Source organism: Dermacentor variabilis, chromosome 3 (genome assembly GCF_050947875.1).
Source record: "Dermacentor variabilis isolate Ectoservices chromosome 3, ASM5094787v1, whole genome shotgun sequence".
Taxonomy (NCBI): domain Eukaryota; kingdom Metazoa; phylum Arthropoda; class Arachnida; order Ixodida; family Ixodidae; genus Dermacentor; species Dermacentor variabilis.
In genome coordinates, this window is record NC_134570.1 from 59555242 (window position 1) to 59573449 (window position 18208).

General features: G+C 49.6%; 1 protein-coding gene across 1 annotated transcript in view; it reads left to right on the forward strand.

Annotated features, from left to right (window-relative positions):
* The first annotated feature begins 2627 nt into the window (after window positions 1-2627).
* Window positions 2628-18208, forward strand: part of LOC142575714 (polyamine-transporting ATPase 13A3-like) — a 138922-nt gene continuing 123341 nt past the window's right edge. Inside the window, exon 1 of the mRNA XM_075685285.1 lies at window positions 2628-3480. Within this exon, the coding sequence (XP_075541400.1) occupies window positions 3363-3480 (118 nt within the window). The 5' untranslated portion in view covers window positions 2628-3362. The remainder of the gene's footprint in view (window positions 3481-18208) is intronic.

The following is an 18208-nucleotide window of genomic DNA, read 5'->3' on the forward strand; positions in this document are numbered from 1 at the left end:
TAGGTTAATTGCTTCTTGCCAAAGGGTGGGAATTGTTATGACTGAAGTGGAGCGATTCGCGAAAAACAATTGTGTCCTTCTTCCCCCCCTCCCCCCCCCCCCCCCTTGAGATAACCCTAAAAATGCCGACCATTCTGATCTCCAACCAAAACCTCTCGTTCACAGACTATGTGCCTTTCTACGTGTAGGTTTCTTCTGGCACGTATAATTTTCTTACTGAAGTATCCTTCATAGCGACAATAAAAGTGTTGCTACCTGTACACGTTTTGGCAGAAATCCCCTGTGCACACTGTAACGTGGCAACCAGAGCTCTGGTGTTTCTACAGAGTTCTATACATCATTCGATAAAGTTTTACTTTCCCGTAGTGGTATGCGCGCCTGTCATACCCATCTCGCATTCGCGATATGGGCATTGCATATGCGAGACATCGTTATATAATGTATGCCGGACATCGTTAGCGTACTTGGCAGGCGGGAAATTGCGTGCATATACTTTGAAAATGCATCGACACTGGCCCGTGAACAAAGAACGGGCCTGTCAATTCCCCGCAAATCTCTGTAATCTCATTCTATCTATACAGTGATTGGCTCAATGTCCTAAACGAAGGAAAAGGAATGTCTTGCCATAATTTGGCCTACCATGAAATTTCTCCCCTACCTATATGGCAGGCCGTTCAATGTAGTATGCGACCATCGCGGACTGGCTAGCCAATTTCAAAGGACCCTCCAGGCCACCTAGCACGGTGGAGCCTCCGGCTGCAAGAATTTGACATCACCATGGTATACATGTCCGGACGAAAACACTGGTGCCGACTGCTTCTCCCGCGCTCCTATTGAGCCGCATGATGACCAGAACGACGACTCTTTCCTAGGGACAGTAAGTGCCGACGACTTTGCCGATAAGCAGCGAGCAGACCTGAAGTTAAGAAGCCTCGTAGAGTTCTTGGAAGGGAAGACCGACTGTGCCACAAGGGTATTTAGGGACGGATTGATTTCGTATATTGCAAAACGACGTCCTCATAAAGAAAAATTTCTCGCCAATCCGCGCCAACTATCTTCTGGTTGTGCCTTCAGCACTGAGGGCAGAAGTTCCCCACGCCCTTCACGATGACCCAATGGCAGGACATCTCGGCTTTTCCCGTACACTCACGAGGATTCATGAGAAGTGTTACAGGCCACGCTTGAATGCCGACGTCTCCCATAACGTCAAGACGTGCCCAGACTGCCATCAACGCAGGACACCACTGACAAGGCCAGCGGGATTGCCAAAGCCGACCGAGTCACTTTTCCGACCGTTTAAGCACGCTGGGATTTAGTAATTGGGGCCTTTTCCTACGTCAACATCCGGAGACAAGTAGATTGTTGTGGCCACCGACTACCTTGCCCGCTACGCCGAAACGAAAGCTCTGCCGCAAGGTAGTGCAGTGGAAGTAGCGAAATTCTTCGTCGAGAACAATTTGCTGCGACAAGCGTCAGAAGTGGTCATGACCGACCGAGGAAAGGCTCTTACAGCAGAGCTCACCGAACCGATTCTGTAGCACAGCCAGACAAGCCACGGGAGGACACCTGCTTATCACCTGCAGACGAATAGTCTTGCGGAGAGGCTGAAGAAGCCTTTCGCCGACATGTTGGCAATGTAGTACGTCGACATCGGACACAATGCATCGAATTCCGTCCTTCCATACGTAACTTTCGCTTACAACACGGCGATGCAAGAAACAACGCTAGTGACGCCTTCCAAGCTGATTTATGGAAGGAACCCGGCGGCGACGCTCGACGCCATGCTATATACAGCACGTCACCGACGAAGATAACCGCGATGTCGCAGCCTATCTCCAGCGAGCCGAAGAAGCCCGACAGCTCGCCCACTACGCATCAAGAACCAGCAGAGGATCGATAGCCAGCACTACAATCTTCGACGACGCTGTGTTGACCCAGCCCAGCCCGGCTTTGGGTTTGGACTTCGAAACACCGACGAGGGCTATTTCGGACCCTACAAGATCATCCCTATTGGTGCACAGGACTATGAGATCGTTCCAGGCGGAATTTAGCAATCACAGATAGATGCGTATGCATCTATCTGGCCCACCCGGTGAAATATGCCTGTCAGCCCGAGGCCAGTCCGGGCCGGACTAAATATCGGTAGGGCTGCGCGAGCCCGGCTTACGGGCCCGGGCACATATCTAGGCTGCATCCTCGTGTCACATAAACAGGTATAATGTACGGAATGTTTTCACTCGATTGTGCCTATCTTAACATCGGCCGCTGATGACCGGCCGATGTTGCTAGCGTTGACGGAGTGCCGCTTGGACTAGTGACGACGCTCGCAAACGAAAAAAAAAATAATAAGAGAACAATATTAACATTGTCCCAGCCTTGATTATATTACATGCTCGCGTCAGAGAATTGGAAGCATCTCTGCAGGAACCCGGAATTATTTATCAAAGCGTACCACATTACACAGGCGGAACCTAATTCACGACATACCGCAAGCAGAGCTCTGCTACAGATCACACAGCCAGAGCAACTTATCCGAGGCGCCAAAACCGAAACCGAAACCGAAACTCTATTCTCGTGGCAATTGAAGCGCCGCCTACGCATGTCGAACGCATCCTCGCAACCGCTCGCAACGACGGCGCAAACAAGTTTGCCCCGCGAGGCTGTTGGTGTCTGCTTCAGCGGTGTGCGGCGGTATCGTATCTCGCCGACAGCCGTGTGACCGACCGTCTCGCTGATATCGAATCTCCATCGGCGCTTTCGATTGAGACTTCGCTCCGGTGTCCCGGCTATTGCTTCCACATCCGCATCCTCCCCGGAGAAGCCGTCTAGACGTTGCCGCCGCGCTCGTCGCTAGGCCTACCCCGGCCCGTCGCGGTGATCGTACCGACCCACGCTTTCTCGACGCTGAACGTCGCAGTCGGCGCGAGCGGCTGCTAACAAGCCGCTCGATTCGTCATTCTACGCGGGTCGTACGGGCGTCGAGATCCGTCATGGAGCGCATGGACCAGCCTGAATCATCCTGACACGAGTACGTTGAGCTTAGGTCATTTGCAAAACTACGATGTTGCCCAGATGAGACTGGCCGTTTGACTGTCTGGGACAGGGTGTCCGAGGAACAGTGCTGTAGCCAGCGGTATAAAAAAGACAGCTGGTTCGGTGTGAGCCGACGTGTGTGCCATAAGGAGTGGGAAAAGCGGGGCGTGCTGCGTGTGTGTTGGTGTGCGAGGTGTGAGTCGGTGAGGTGGTTTTCTGAAACCGAACGACCTCGCTCGCTCGAGACGACGGACCTTTCTTCTCTTGCGGAGAGCACGTGTGTGTGGGCCTAAGCCGCGCTTTGTGAGCCGCGTCAGCGCCTCCGAAGCATGACCGAACGGGATCATCGATTTTTGTACGGTCGCCGGCGGCGACAGAGTTCGAGCATACAGCTTGGACCTTGCAGCGGAAGTGCGACTCCCGAAGGTGAAGGCCTGCTTAACCACGGTACGTTTGTCTCTACTCGTTGCTAATTTCTTTTTTTTTTTTTTCACCGCATGTGTATGTTTCCTCTTTATCTTTTCTCACTCGCTGTAAAAACACACACAATGCCGCGCACGCGCTCACTTGAAGTAAATTACAGCCGGCGCCAGTAGTACTCGGGTGTCGTCTGCGCGCGCGAAACTCGTTTTCTTTTGTTTTTATTTTTTTTCCTCGAGACCAGCTCACGCGTGGACATGCGTGGAGGAAACTTGAAGGAACTATGTCGTCTGTGTGTTTTTGGTGTATCGCGTAGTATACATCTACGGAGTGGTTTTCCCGAGTCCGCGCGCCCTGCCTCCTTTCATTCTTTTTTTTTTTTTTTTCTAAATTCGTTTCTTGCGTGCCCAGCCTTCCTGTTGCTTTCGCATCTACAGCCGCCCTTCGCGTGGTCGTGCGGTTATTCGAACGTTCAGTTTATTACCGCAATATCTCGTCTACTTGCACTTTAATCGGCTGATACGTCGCTAAGCGCACCGCCATGCAGTCTTCGTCAGTGGCTGCGGTTGCCTTTGGGAAGTGCGGTTTTTGGCTGCTCGGTGTCGTATCGCATTACGCAGTGAGGGTATCATTTCACTTCCATTGTGCACGCCTGGGAGCGGCCAGGCACAATGCCGTCGCGTTTTGCACTCGGTTCCAGCAGTTCCACTCTGGCCAGCAGGCCTCGGGAGGGCTCGCTTCAGGTTTGGTTAAAACGAGTGCGAGTGTAAAAAACCACGATGGCTGCGCGTGGCGTGCAGCTGTTCCACGAAAAAAAGAAGGAACGTCACGAAGGCGATCTTGCCGAATCTCCAAATTTTAATGGACATCCGTGTCGAATCGGTGCGTCAGTTATGAGGCGTGGAATTAAACGCATTCCGTGTGCAGACGAAACCTTCGCGAAGTCGTCTGCAAGATCCGTTTGTTTTCGTTTTCCTCGGCGCGATATGATTGCGCTTGGCTAGGGTTCAAAGGCGCGCTGACAAGACGGAATATACGGCCACTACTTGTTGGAGGCGGGCGATTGTGCGCGCGAACGTTATGAGGCGCATATTACTCGCAGTTCGATTGCGCAAGCTGCTGTCGCCTGGTGCTGGCGCCTTGCGCGTCGCTTTTTGCGTTTTTATTTTGGCGAATCCCCCCCCCCCTTCCCATTCCTTCCCCCACTTTCTTTCTCTCAGCATCTTTTTGGCTGCGCAGATGCGGTGGCTTCTCGTTGCTGGAGTTTTTTTTTTTTTCTTCCCTTGCGCTCATTTTCCTGCCATCCGCGTGATCGCTTACCCACAATGCATACGGCGAAGCGGCAAACTGCGATGTTGAACGGGGTTGCATGCGCACGGCCGCGAATTTCGCCGGGAGATTTGAAAGTCCAGTGTTCACGTGTCGCCGCCGTTAAGTGCAACTGCGATCTGCCGCTCACCGAAAGGTTCGCTGTAGGAGTGTTTCATGGTTTTACGAGAATGACAACCCTGGCGTGTGTTCCCTTGCGCTCAACTGCATGGACTGCGTTTTTAGGCCAGCAAAAGACGATGCTTTAGGACCGGTGGCTTACGTACCGCTATCCTTTAGAAGAAAAATGTGCAATAGTTGCATTCTGCCGGTGCTAAGGTATGACGCAGCTACATGGAGCTCAACAAAGTAGCTTAAAAAATGAAGGACAGTGCGATGAGTGACGGAAGGAGGACGGTTTTAGGCCTTACGTAACGTTAAGATACGGGAAGACAGCGTTGTGGATTACAGAGCAAACTTACGGAGGTAGCCGATATTCTGGTTTACATTAAGAGGGAGAAAGTTTCGGCAGGCCATGTAATGTTAATGTTATGTAAGAAAAGGGAAGCGCAGTCGAGGACGGCAGCGGACTAGTCGATGTGACATTAGGAAATTCGCAGGCACGTCGACGGCGCCAGCTGGCGCCAGACGGGGTTAACTGAGATTGCCGAAAGAGGCCTTCTCACTGCAGGGGACATAAATTGACGGATGATGATGGGACAGCTCGTTGGCGCTTTTGACGCGAAGGCGAACCCCACGCGATCGTGGTCGCGAACCTGATTGGGTGACGTCACCTGAAGCATTCAACCTAGTCTAAAGTCATGGCCATTTGTGGACAGCCGCTCGCGAGCTGGTCCAAGCTAGGTCGAACGTTTTTGAACTACGATAGGCGAGAACCTAACATCGGCAGAGATTAAAGTGTTGCGGAATTCATCTATGACGAATATCTATGCGAGAATGCAATAGCGTTTGAGCGTTACCGTGATTTATGGCACTGTTCGTAAGCTTGTATTTGTGTGTGTACGTGTGTGTGTGTGTGCGTGACTGCACGTCTTTCACGTTTATGGAAATTCTGATGCTCGGCAGATGCTTTACTGGCCATGAGAAGGGGTACGGTGTGTGTGCTCATAATTTCGAATTTTGCATACCTGATGCGAATACGTGGTCAGTGAAAGCTCGGGTCTCTGCGTTGGGCTCAAACTAACACTCTAGTTTAACTTTCTTCAAGAAAGAAGGGATTTCGTGCTCTGCGATGCTACCAACGTCCTGATGCGTTACCTCCAATGAGACCAGTTAAAACTCTTTTGTGGACTAGGAGGGTCAGACTGCAACGCGCTCTTCACAGACAGTACGTTTGTGCAGTGCAACAATACATTTGTGCAGAATGGAGTAAAAGGGCATGTAAAGTTAAAGCAGAGCGCTTGTGTTACAGATGGAGCGAAAAAGAATTAAGCTCTGGTGTTTTACGTGCCAGAACCACATGACAATGTCATGCCACTACGACGTGACAATATCATTGAGGCACGCTGCAGTGGTGAACTCCGGATTAATTTCGATCGCATCCGGTTCTTCAGCGTGCACCCAACGCACAACAGATGAAGAGTCCTTTGTTCAAACCCAACTGGCGACAATATATTCTCATTAAATTTTATTTTACGTTGGTAACGCTTTGCTTGGTAAGCTTTCAGGACAGGGGGCGGGGATAGGCAAACAAAGTGCTGTCGCATTTAAGGAGTAATGAAGACAAAGAGTCGGGCCATTGGCAGCGTAGGCAGCAAGGCGAGCGAGCGCAACCGCGAGTCCTCTTTGCTGCTGGAAATGCGAAACCCTGTCTCTCTCCTCTACCCCTCTCCCAACTGCGTCATATATGGGAGCATCAGCGCACTTCCGGTGTCGCCGATACAGTCCAGATTGCCCGCTCGGCGGAAGACGGATAGAAGAAACCGACGCTTTCTTTCTTTCTGCGATAAGCTTATACTGTTTTCTTTCTCTGCCTTATATGACGTTGTGGATGTTTTTTTCCGATACGCCTTCGACTTCGGAGTGATCTTACAACGACGTCACAATGTGTGTCTGCACACGGCCTCTGTCGGGTTGGTTGGCTTAGTTGGTTGGTGGGGACTGTAGGGAGGAGGAGTGTTTGCGCGTGCTTTTCTTTGTAGGGAAATGCGTTACCATGTGACCGTAAGTTCAGTGTCTCGTAGATGTGCGAGCAGAAGGAGAGAGACCTGCTCACCGACTATACCCTTTTACGACTCTAACTTATGGAATACGAACTGGATTGACCTGTGCATCATCGTGCACGCTAGTTAATCGCTTCCTCCGCTATGTGCTGAATCATTAGTGCACCCAGGATTTCTGTCAGGGCCGGAGGGGGGGGGGGTTGCAGGGAATTTTGGCAAGAAATCATGTATGTATGTATGTATGTATGTATGTATGTATGTATGTATGTATGTATGTATGTATGTATGTATGTATGTATGTATGTATGAATACATAAGCACCAATATATCATCTATGGTCCTTCATTTTTGGGTGAAATCCGCTAAATCGCGATTTTCGCACTACCGAACAAAAATGTGAAAATGTAGGCTTAAACTCGATTACTTTCCGAAGTTGTGCCTTTCGTAAAGGATAATTAAAAAAAGAGAGATGCAGGCGTTAAACACTATTGCAAGCTGCCCACCTTTTGTGAGCAAGTGGTCAAGTTGTATGTCATTAAAATTAACGATATGTAAATATGGTGCTCGTACATGCCTCGTTTTCGCTTAAAACGCTCAAGCGGATACCGGCCCATATAAGCGTAAAGCAAATTCAGTGCCTAACGGCGTTGAGTGAACGAAAGCGTTTCAGTTTTTTTTTCTTTCTTGTAGCCGTGTCTACACGAATATGTACGACAGTGACGCCTGGCATCGCATTTCCCACAAGTCGTGTCATATATATATACACGGTTCTAGTGCTCTAGCGAGAGAACGCAGCTGTGGTGTTACCCTGCATTACGTGCGCTAGGTGTCACGTTGAGAGGATGTTTGCCTAACTGCACATGTTACGTGCACAGATGGGTGGCCGGCTTGTCTAGTCGCTAACGTATTATCTAGGAGTGCAGGTTTTTCGGCTAGTTGGTTATGACCTTGAATTGGGAGGTCATAGCGCTAGCTGTGACCTCAAAATTAAGGTGTTATATCAGTTTTGTTTCAAGAGCTTGTATTGGGAACCAAACAAAACAGTACAACAGACAAAGACGGGGAAATCGCGACTGGCTTTCTGCCGATATATGCGGACCATGTGTCGACAGACCCCACCCGTCCCCCCTTCCAAAACGGACACACAAACGTGATCCCAATGCACGTGATATATGACAACAAGAGCTTGTAATATACGGAAAAGCACCACATCCCCTTGGAAGCATGCTCGTGTACCGTACATTCTGTAAATGTCTTTCTTTCTCCAAGAATGCAGGGATCAAAGCAATGAATGGATCGTCTCTATTTGTTGTTTTACAGCGAATCTGTCTATGGCTAGGATTGCCATGGCCCGGGATTTCTTCTATGGAATTACGCATACAACATATAAAACAGCATACGTTTCAACAAAGAACAAGCTCAAAACAAGCACCCGAACCACGTAATAGACGATAAGGCGCTTCTGCGCCTACGTGCAATGCGTAGCGCTTCCCCGCATAACGTTTCTCGGTACAGATCACTGTTGCGCAAGCGGCCGCGGCGACGGCAGCTTGATTGCAGCGTTTGGAGCAGGAAGCGACGTAACTGCACTCTCGCACGTAAAAGAAGAACCCGCCTAGCAACTGATCTGTGTTGTGGCAGTGCTATAGGAAGGACGACGCCAAGTGGTGGGCCGTCGAAACGTCTTATAAGCCAATTAGGCAAAGTGCACGTGAATGTCGCCGTGTGAATAATTTCAACCTGGCTCGCAATGGGTAATCGTTCTTATAGTCGGGTACAACTTAAGAAGACGGGGAAGGCCCCGCCCAGATTACCGAAGCGCGGCAGGCGGTTGCCTCCGCGACTAAAGAGTTAGTAGAGAGCTTTAGGATGGGGGGGGGGGGGACGGAAGCGGCTTGCGTACGCAAGAACTAGGGGCCGCGGTACTGCGCGTGCGCAGTACCCTACGTTGGTTTGTGCGCATGCTCAGTAGCGTCGCCCCTAGTTCTTGCGTTCCCTTACCTAAATCTCTCCAGTCTCGCTGACGCGAGTCGGGGCAGTTCGATGTGCGGGCTGCCATATTCTCCGTGGGCGGGGGTCACCGGCCAATCGGCTCGTGACGTCAGTCCAGAGTGCGCGCCCGTTGGTTGAGGCTTCTGTGCATCCGCCTTTGAGGGGGCGAATGCCCCTGCCCTCTAAAGGTGTGCCCGACTATAGTCGTCGTTTACAGCTTTTCCGTCCAACCACCTTCACAGCGTGGATTGGAGATCTTTTTGTTGTTGTTGTTTTGTTAATGTGGTTGGCTTTTAAATCTATTCATAATTCCTGCGAGCGAGAATTTGTAGAGGTGAGTTCGTGGTATCATTTGCGAGCAGGTGTCGTTGTCACTATACGTGATCCCGTGAATGATTTCGCTTGTTTAAATTGAACGTTTGTATACGAAATAAGACCACTGCTTGCGTCAATCTTTTGTAAAATTTACCAGAAAAATCCGTGAACTTTGGGCCGGCGAGACAACATACCTACCCATTTCTGCCGGGCTTTTTCTGTAAAGGTAACGGTCGATTATTAACCCCGTCCCCCGCCCTCCGAATCTTAAGGAAAAAAATCCAGAACAAAGGACTCTTTATATATATATATATATATATATATATATATATATACACGCGGGTTTCTGTCGGTGAGAGAGTGCACACGATGAAAAGAAATAAGTTCGGAGCACTTTATTTGTTCCTGCCCTCGCAGCAGTGTCGAAAGGAAGGCTTTGCTTGACAACTTGAACAAAAGAGAAACGAAAAGGGCTTTTTCTTTGTGAAGTTTGGAGTTTGTTTATTTTCGGACACGAGGGGCGTCTGTCAAGGTCTCCGAAGTTCCCTTCTTTGTGTACGGGACCGTGGCGCGCGCGCACCGGTATCTGTATAGTTGCGCTCGAAAAGCGAAACTCGTTGGCTCGGTTGTGGGCGCACTTAAAGCGCGTCCTCGATGTGCAAGCACAGTGACACGAGATATGAATCGCTACAAACGCGGCGGCGGCGGCGTTGCGTTTGCATATATACGGGCATCTGCGCGTGATGTGAGTCAGACTTGTCCGCGTCTGTTCGGAGTGCTGCGCAATCTGTGTGCTCCCGTTTTAGCTTTTTTTTTTCTCTTCTTTCGTATTCCCCCCCCCCCCCCCCCCCAATTGGTTGCTGCTTCTCCGAGTGTGCGTTGCACCGCTCTTTCCTGTGACGCGACGCGATATCTGCTGTAGGCGTGGTACAGCTCGGCTATTCGTGCAAAGGCCACAGCGTCGCAGCGCGCTGGACAGCTTTTTTTTTTTTTTTTTTTTTAAGGGAGACGAGAAGGGGAAGGGGAACGCTTAAATCAGTTCAGGTTGATAAAGTATTCCCGGAAAACAATGTTTTCGTCGATCTTTTCAGGACATGACGTTGACCGTTAGAAGAGAAAGCAAAAAGAAAAAAAAAAGGCAAAGCTTTACATTTTTGTTTTCGCGCCGTAGCCCCGGCGTTGTAGCGCCGGTATACGTTAGTAAGTATTTTTCGTGTTCGGGGTCCGTCTCAGCGCAGTAAATGTTCTCAAGACTTCGCCGAGTTTGGTCTCTGGATGCTTTAAGATGCAACATCGTTCATCCTTGTGATAACAAAGAAGAGAATAACTATAGACCCGCTATCAGACCCGGTGAAAATCTGTGACGTCATGGCGAGCTTGCGCCTGAAGTGGAAGGCGTCATCAGCGCCCGTCTTTCATTTTTCCGTCTTTTTCTGGCTCCTCGAGCCTCCTTTCACCGTAAGAGATTTCATTCTTTTTGTTTCTTATACAGGGTGTTTCACGTGACTTGAAACAAGGATTGAAAAACGAAAAGCGCGCAACCGCAGCACGGTGGAACGAACGACACGTGGTTTAATTGCAGTCACGTGGCGCTCTTCAATATAATTTTTTTTATATTCCGCTTTATTAGTTGATTAACTTCGATTAATTATACAGAAGAATGTTAACGTTCATTTCAGGGCCGAGCGCGTTTCGTCACATTGTATAGGGCGTTCAGAAACGACCGGTCTCTATTTTTTTTTTCTTTTTTTTTTCGGCCACGTATGCGCACGCTGCTTGGCGACTTTTCTTTTTTTTTTTTTTTTGTTCGCTGTTTAAAGTAAAGCCCGCGAAATACCAAATGGAAACCACGTGACCGCGCACGCGAGCCGTCGTATTGCGGCGCGCTCTATATGTCCGGTGTACCATCCGGTATCCTCTATGAGAACCCGCATGCTCCCGTATAGATCCATACGGATACTTATAGGATTACGGCGCGGGGCATGTGGTACTTCGTTAATGTAGCAGCCGGGGGAAAAATGCGCCACCAGCATAGTTGCGCCTATACAAAGCAGCCGGAAGTCGCACAGCAGTGTTTAACTCGATGCGCCGACGAAGTACGTCATACCACGGGGACAGTTTGACATTTCATCACCACAACCTCCATCTTTCTTTCTTTCTTTCTTCCTGTCTGTCTTTCTTTTTGTCTCTCTCTGTCTCTATCCCTGCACTGGCTGACGGCGGAACACAGCGTTCGCATTTCCCTTCGTGCAACAGGTGGGCCGTGTAAGCCCTGACTTGCGACCAAGGTCTACTTTCCGCACGCACGCACGCACGCACGCACGCACGCACGCACGCACGCACGCACGCACGCACGCACGCACGCACGCACGCACACACACACACACACACACACACACACGCACGCACGCGCACGCACGCACACACACACACACACACACACGCACGCACACACACACACACACACACACACACACACACACACAAACACACACACACAAAATTGCTGCGCCACTGGCCGTGCATTCGCGGGCTTCTTTCATGCTCGGGAAAATACTTTTACGTTGCACGTATCGAGTAACAGAAAGCTGTATCGGAAGGTCTTCATGTTCCTCTACAATTTTCTCATGGACGCTTCTAATCTAATTTTAATATTTGCGAAGTTGATTAATAAAGACTAATTGTGTAATTAGGTGGAATAAAAAAATGTGATGAGTACCTCCTAGCGTTGCCAAACAACATTAGCTTGCTTCTGTCGAGCTACGGGGCATTTGAATATATATATATATCTTTTGGCTGAAATCGCGTGGGGACACCCTGTATGCCTTGCTGTCTTTGCACTGCGGTACGTGATGGCTCGTGTGCCGTATTCACTCGAGTGATACAGTCGAACGCCTCTACAGCGAAATGACCTGTATAACGAAGGATAGATTACGTCTTGGCCGAATTTCCGTCTTTCCTATGTAATTGTGGACACTTCCGTACAACGACCAAGACCACTGCAGCTAGTTTGTCTGTACGACAAAGGAAATTGGGCGTCTCCGACGGCTGATTTGTTGCTTTGCAACGAACACCACGTGGCCCTGCCGCCATACTGCTACCTCCGCAGACGCGAGCGCTATCACCAGCGCTATACGAACGTACCAATGTCAGCGAGAGCTCCACCCCTGCTGCCACTGCTCCAGAGATGGCTCGATTCGTGTGAACGCTTGTAACACAGCAGCGGGTGCTACCTGCTGACGAATACGTCGCAGTTAATGACGGCGTGATGACGTAGTTGTAATTGGTGACTGAGGACGTCATCGAAGCCGTGTTGCGTGGAAAGGACGCGAACGTCAACGAAAGGTACAGTGATAGCCGGTCGAGCGCTCCCGCTTATCTAGCACTGCCGCTCGGCGCACTCGCAGATCTGCATCGTAGCAAAATCCAAGGCTTGCGCACTGAAGGGCTTATCGTTTCGTTTTCTACGTGTACAACGCTTTGTTTGTTATCTTTGTTGTTTATGTTCGTTTAAGTCCGTGCTATCGGAACAGCGGTCTCGAATTCCGACGAGTACACTCGATGACGTGCTGCTCTTGAGAATTCAGGCTCAGTGCCTGAATCTCTTGGCACTGAGCATGATCTCAGAAGTCATCATTCACTTATTTAGAAAAATAAATACTGTTCTTATCGTTACCTTATTTCGAAAAATTTTGCATGCGAACCAAAGCCGTTGTGAACCGCTACGGTTTTTTTGTTTTGTTCCGTAGCAGAACCGGAACAGAACCTTTTTCATTGAAACGAAACTAAAACCAGAACGAAAAAAAAATTCGTTCCGACACCCTGGTTATTAGTAGAAAGAAGCGAATTGACAGGCTTACATAGCTCTCGCGTTGTCTCTTATTTGTGTATGTGTGTGAAAGTGCGCCTCTTTTCAAGTAACAGCTGTGCTGTCTTGGAACGCTAAGCATAATAAATAAATAAATAAATAAATAAATAAATAAATAAATAAATAAATAAATAAATAAATAAATAAATAAATTGATTAATCAGTCAATCAACAGACATGGAATGAAGCTGGATCAAGTAACCTTTACTGCTATCGCTGTGAAGAAGCTAGCACCTGGAGCGAAGACATGCAAAGGCATCAACGACTGGATGTGTAAAAAAAAAAAAAAGAAAGAAAGAAAGAACCGAAGGATCGTGCCTGTCATGCAGTGTCTACCCAGAGGACGAGTGCGGTTCCTCATCCGGGATAATAAATGAACTTAAAAAGAAAGATGTGTTCTTTTTCAACAAGCTGTATCGAGCGAGAACGCTCACGTGTGCTGTTATATGGATTTCATGAAGGTTCATGAAATATGTTCCTCAATCAGTGGGGGGAAGTGTGACGCACGCAAGCATTCGTGTCGAGCGAGGACCAGAGGCTCACTCACTCACTCACTCACTCACTCACTCACTCACTCACTCACTCACTCACTCACTCACTCACTCACTCACTCACTCACTCACTCACCCACTCACTCACTCACTCACTCACTCACTCACTCACTCACTCACTCACTCACTCACTCACTCACTCACTCACTCACTCACTCACTCACTCACTCACTAATTTACTCACTAACTCACTAATTTACTCACTAACTCACTAATTTACTCACTAACTCACTCACTCACTAATTCACTCACTCACACACACACACACACACACCCACACACACACACACACACACGCGCGCGCGCAAGAAAACAAATAAAAAAGAACCGCACTGTACGTGAGGTCAGTGTAAGGTTCTCAGAACGGGATGTCGCCCATGGTAAGGTGGTGCCGGTCCCGCATGCCCTTCATCCACTACAGCATTTTTTTTTTACTTTTACATTCCATTTCCGGCCTCATTTCCGGCTGTTGGGCTGACTCTCTGGCAATGACCTCGAAAGCTTGGTGTCCTCCCTACATCAAGGCTGTATAGTTGCCGCGCGAACAGGTGCGCCCTAGCACTTTCTTTTGATTCCGCGCACTTTTAAGTCCGGGACGCGGGTTCAACCGCCGTCAGACTTGACAATGAAGACACACATGTAGTGACTTGACATTAGAGAAACAGGGGCTGTGAAGAGTAAATGGCTTTGCGATAAAGGGCGCATTAAGCTACCAACATTCCGTGGGCACACCGACCCAGAAACCCCCCAGCGCCCTCCGCGGAAGAAGCAGTAGAAGGCAGTTTAAGCGTTGCCATTTGTTGGGCGTGTTGGTAAACTGACTTGGAAAGCATATTTAGCGCCAGCGAGCAAGGACAGAACGGAGACGACACCACAATACGCTACTGGCACTGCGGTGTCGCATTGTGGTGTCGTCTCCCTTCTGTCCTTGTTCGCTGGCGCTAAATATACTTTGCAAGTCGCTTTAACTGTGTTCGAGTTCAATGCGACCTATGGTGTTGGGCTGCTGAGCACGAGGTCGCGGGATCGAATCCCGGCCACGGCGGCCGCATTTCGATGGGGGCGAAATGCGAAAACACCCGTGTGCTTAGATTTAGGTGCACGCTAAAGAACCCCAGGTGGTCAAAATTTCCGGAGTCCTCCACTACGGCGTGCCTCATAATCAGAAAGTGGTTTTGGCACGCAAAGCCCCAAATATTATTATTATTCAATGCGACTGGTGGCTGCACCTGTGTCGTAGCGTCTTCCGTTCCAGCGTGACGCGCTCCGTCAGGTACCTTTGGCATCGGTTTCGATTAACTGTGTGGGTGAAGCACGTGTGTTTAAAAAGCAGCGTCGTGACGTCCTGAACGTTGGATATGGCGACCGTAGGTACAGAGCGTTATTAACTCGGAGGTAAAAAAGTACCTGCGGCAGCGCACGCGGGCGTTTGCGAGCAGCTGCGCGGGGCAGCGAGCGCATCCGATGACATGCGTGGCGAGCGACTATGATATGTCGCTGGCGAGACCGACTGCGCCTTTCGAAAACGTATGTCACTTGATAAACCGGTGACGATGACGTGTTTAAACCTGTCACTCACTCGCCGCGGCATAACTCTCCTCTCTTCCTCACAAAGACACACGTACAGGTGCACACACTCTCTCCAATGTGTGAGAGAACCATGCATGAGAGCAGTATACTATGTACAGCTCTACATTATACGTGCGACAGTAGGCGCTGTTATATATACCGGGGTGTTTCTTTCTTTCTTTTTTTTTTTTTTGACAGTGACCTCTGTCATAGGCTCATTCCCCTAGTCTTGATGTCCGCGGGTTTCCCTCGCAGAAACCCCAGAGTAATATTCCAGTATTTTATGAAGTAAAAAAGAACGAAGAAAGTCGCAATGGCCCCGCAAGTTCAACGACAAACAACGAGGGTTCGAACTCGTTCGACAGATCGATAGCCTATCGAAGATTCTACCTCGGCCACTGCACCGATGCCATAGCAAAGGATAATGTGCCCGGTCTCTTGATCGCTTGTTGAAATTATTGACTGACGCCACCCCTTGCAGCTTATCCATAAACCAGCGCCGAGGTGAAACAATGTCAACAGAGCCAGTGGCAAGAAGCCAAAGGCAGAATATGAAAGAGGACCAAGAGAGCCTCTCTACGTTTCTCTTTCAGGGAAGCGCCACCTACATAAACGAAGACGACCCGGAACCGGAAGCTTCGCTGACTAACCTTTTCTTCTTCTTCTAGCAAGTGTGAGAAAATGCTAATGGCTGGAGGCCCGCCTGCGTGAACTATCGATGTGAGTCCGGTCATCCAGAAGAGAGAGAAAGAGAGGCGCGTCCGCGTGACGCTACCTCTGACTCGGAAAACAACGTTCTAGGCAAATTGATGGAGGAAAAGAAAATGATCTGAAATGAAATGAAAGGTGAACACTACAAAAAACTCACGCGTATGCGTTCATTCAGGTGCATAAATTGAAGTCGCCGTGTCTGCAAATACCAACGGTTTTACGGCCTGCCATAAAATGCGATATGGTTCACCCGCCAAGTGCGAGTTTGTTCAGGGCGAGAACGTGCGAATATAAACGCCCGTAAAACTTCTGTAGGGGCGAGTTAATGCATATCCCGTGAAAGAAAATAGCGCAAACCAGGACGACCACAAAAAGTGAGGGACACACACACACACATGAGCGCTTCTGTGCGTGTCCCTCTCTTTTTGTGGTCGTCCTGGTTTGCGCTTTTAGGCTGCATGCTGAGCACGAGGTCGCGGGATCGAATCCTGGCCACGGCGGCCGCATTTCGATGGAGGCGAAATGCGAAAACACCCATGGTACTTAGAGATTTAGGTGCACGTTAAAGAACCCCAGCTGGTCGAAATTTCCGGAGTCCCCCACTACGGCGTGCCTCATAATCAGAAAGTGGTTTTGGCCCGTAAAACCCCATATTTTTTTTTTATTTGCGCTATGTTCTCTTTCACTGCATAAACGCCCGTGTACCATGCAATGCGTGCACGCTAACTAATCCCAGGCGCTCAAAATTATGCTGCAGTATCCAAAATAAAATTGTTGTTTTGTCACGTAAAACCCTAAAGCAAAAAAAAAAAAAAAGATACAGTCTCCCGAGCGGAGTCGGCGAGTGCTGTCGGAGCCTACGCGACGTCGCTATAGTGCCCTGTATATATCGACGACACCTTACCGTTGTTTGCAAAAGCTTTTTAGGTCTTCAATTGAAGTTGTAAAGCGCCGCCTAGCGAACGTTTTGCCTCGATAATTATTTTTAATTGGTTAATTATTAGAGAGATCGGATAAAATGAAATGCCGCGTCGCTGTGCTGCCAGAAAGCGAGCTTCACTGCCATTGTCTCGACGAGCGTCAACAAGTGGCATTCGTTCCTTGCATTCTTCCATACTGCCTAGGGAACGCCTCACGTATGCATCACGAGTCCCGCCTCACCTCTTCTTCAACCGAAGCTTGTATTGCCTCACTCGTGTCGGCGTCGGTGTTGCCGTACGTTAAAAACTCAAGTCGCGCGAAAAGAAAAATTGCGCATCGGGCTGCGGATTCGAGCCACCGACCTGCGGGTTACGAGACCACCACGCTAGCCGATTCAGACTCTGTCGGCTCATCATACGGGCCCTTTAAAGCGGAGTTTTATATGCCTGCGCAGCGCAAGGCGCGAGCCAATCACAGGCGTCCCCTCTCCCCGGAGGAGGAGGGGAAAAGGTGTGATCTTGCGTTCGCTCGCCTCGCGCCCGCCTTTTCCCGCCAGTTCGGGATTGGCAGTCAGATGGGGAGGCCGCGTTTGGTTCGTTCTGCCAAAGAGCAGGCTGCGTTCAAGGAACGGCAGTGGGAGTGGGCCACGCCTCGTGCGTTCGGCCGAAGAACAGGCGGCGTTGGATGAATGCCGCCGGTAACTCGCTCGAGAAGAGCGTGCCGACCTCGCTGTGAGGGAGCGCGAAGCCGAGAGAAGAGCCGCCTATCCCGAGCTTCGCTTGCACCCCTCTTCATAGCAGTGGAAGGGTGGTCATTTTTCTTTTACTTTTCATTTTTTTTTGCTAGGTGGCACACTTGTAGCTGATGGATGGATGGATGGATGGATGGATGCATACATACTATGAGCGTCCCCTTTGGAACGGGGCGGTGTGTTGTGCCACCAAGCCCTTGTTATTACATTGCCTAATGTCCTGCCTATGTTAAAGGGCCCCTCACCGGACCCCACAGCAAATTTTGGTAAGACGCTGGAAGTTGTTACGTGTCCTCTAGGGAGCATTCTGCTCTCAAAAATTTTTCAAATCGGCTCATTAATACTTAATCGAGATAGAAATATTTCAGTGCCGCGAACCCATGATTTCAGCAGGCGGGCTCCACTGCCAAGCATTGCCCGTATATCGTGGGACGCTTTGTGAAGGTCTACAACAATCAAGTATCGCACCTACACTAGTGGAGCGACGTCGCGAACAAGCGCGTGTAAATTTCGGAGGCCCTTCACGTATAAACACTTCCTTTTTTATACCTCCGGCTCGCTAGACAGGCAGGATGTTCGCACGGCG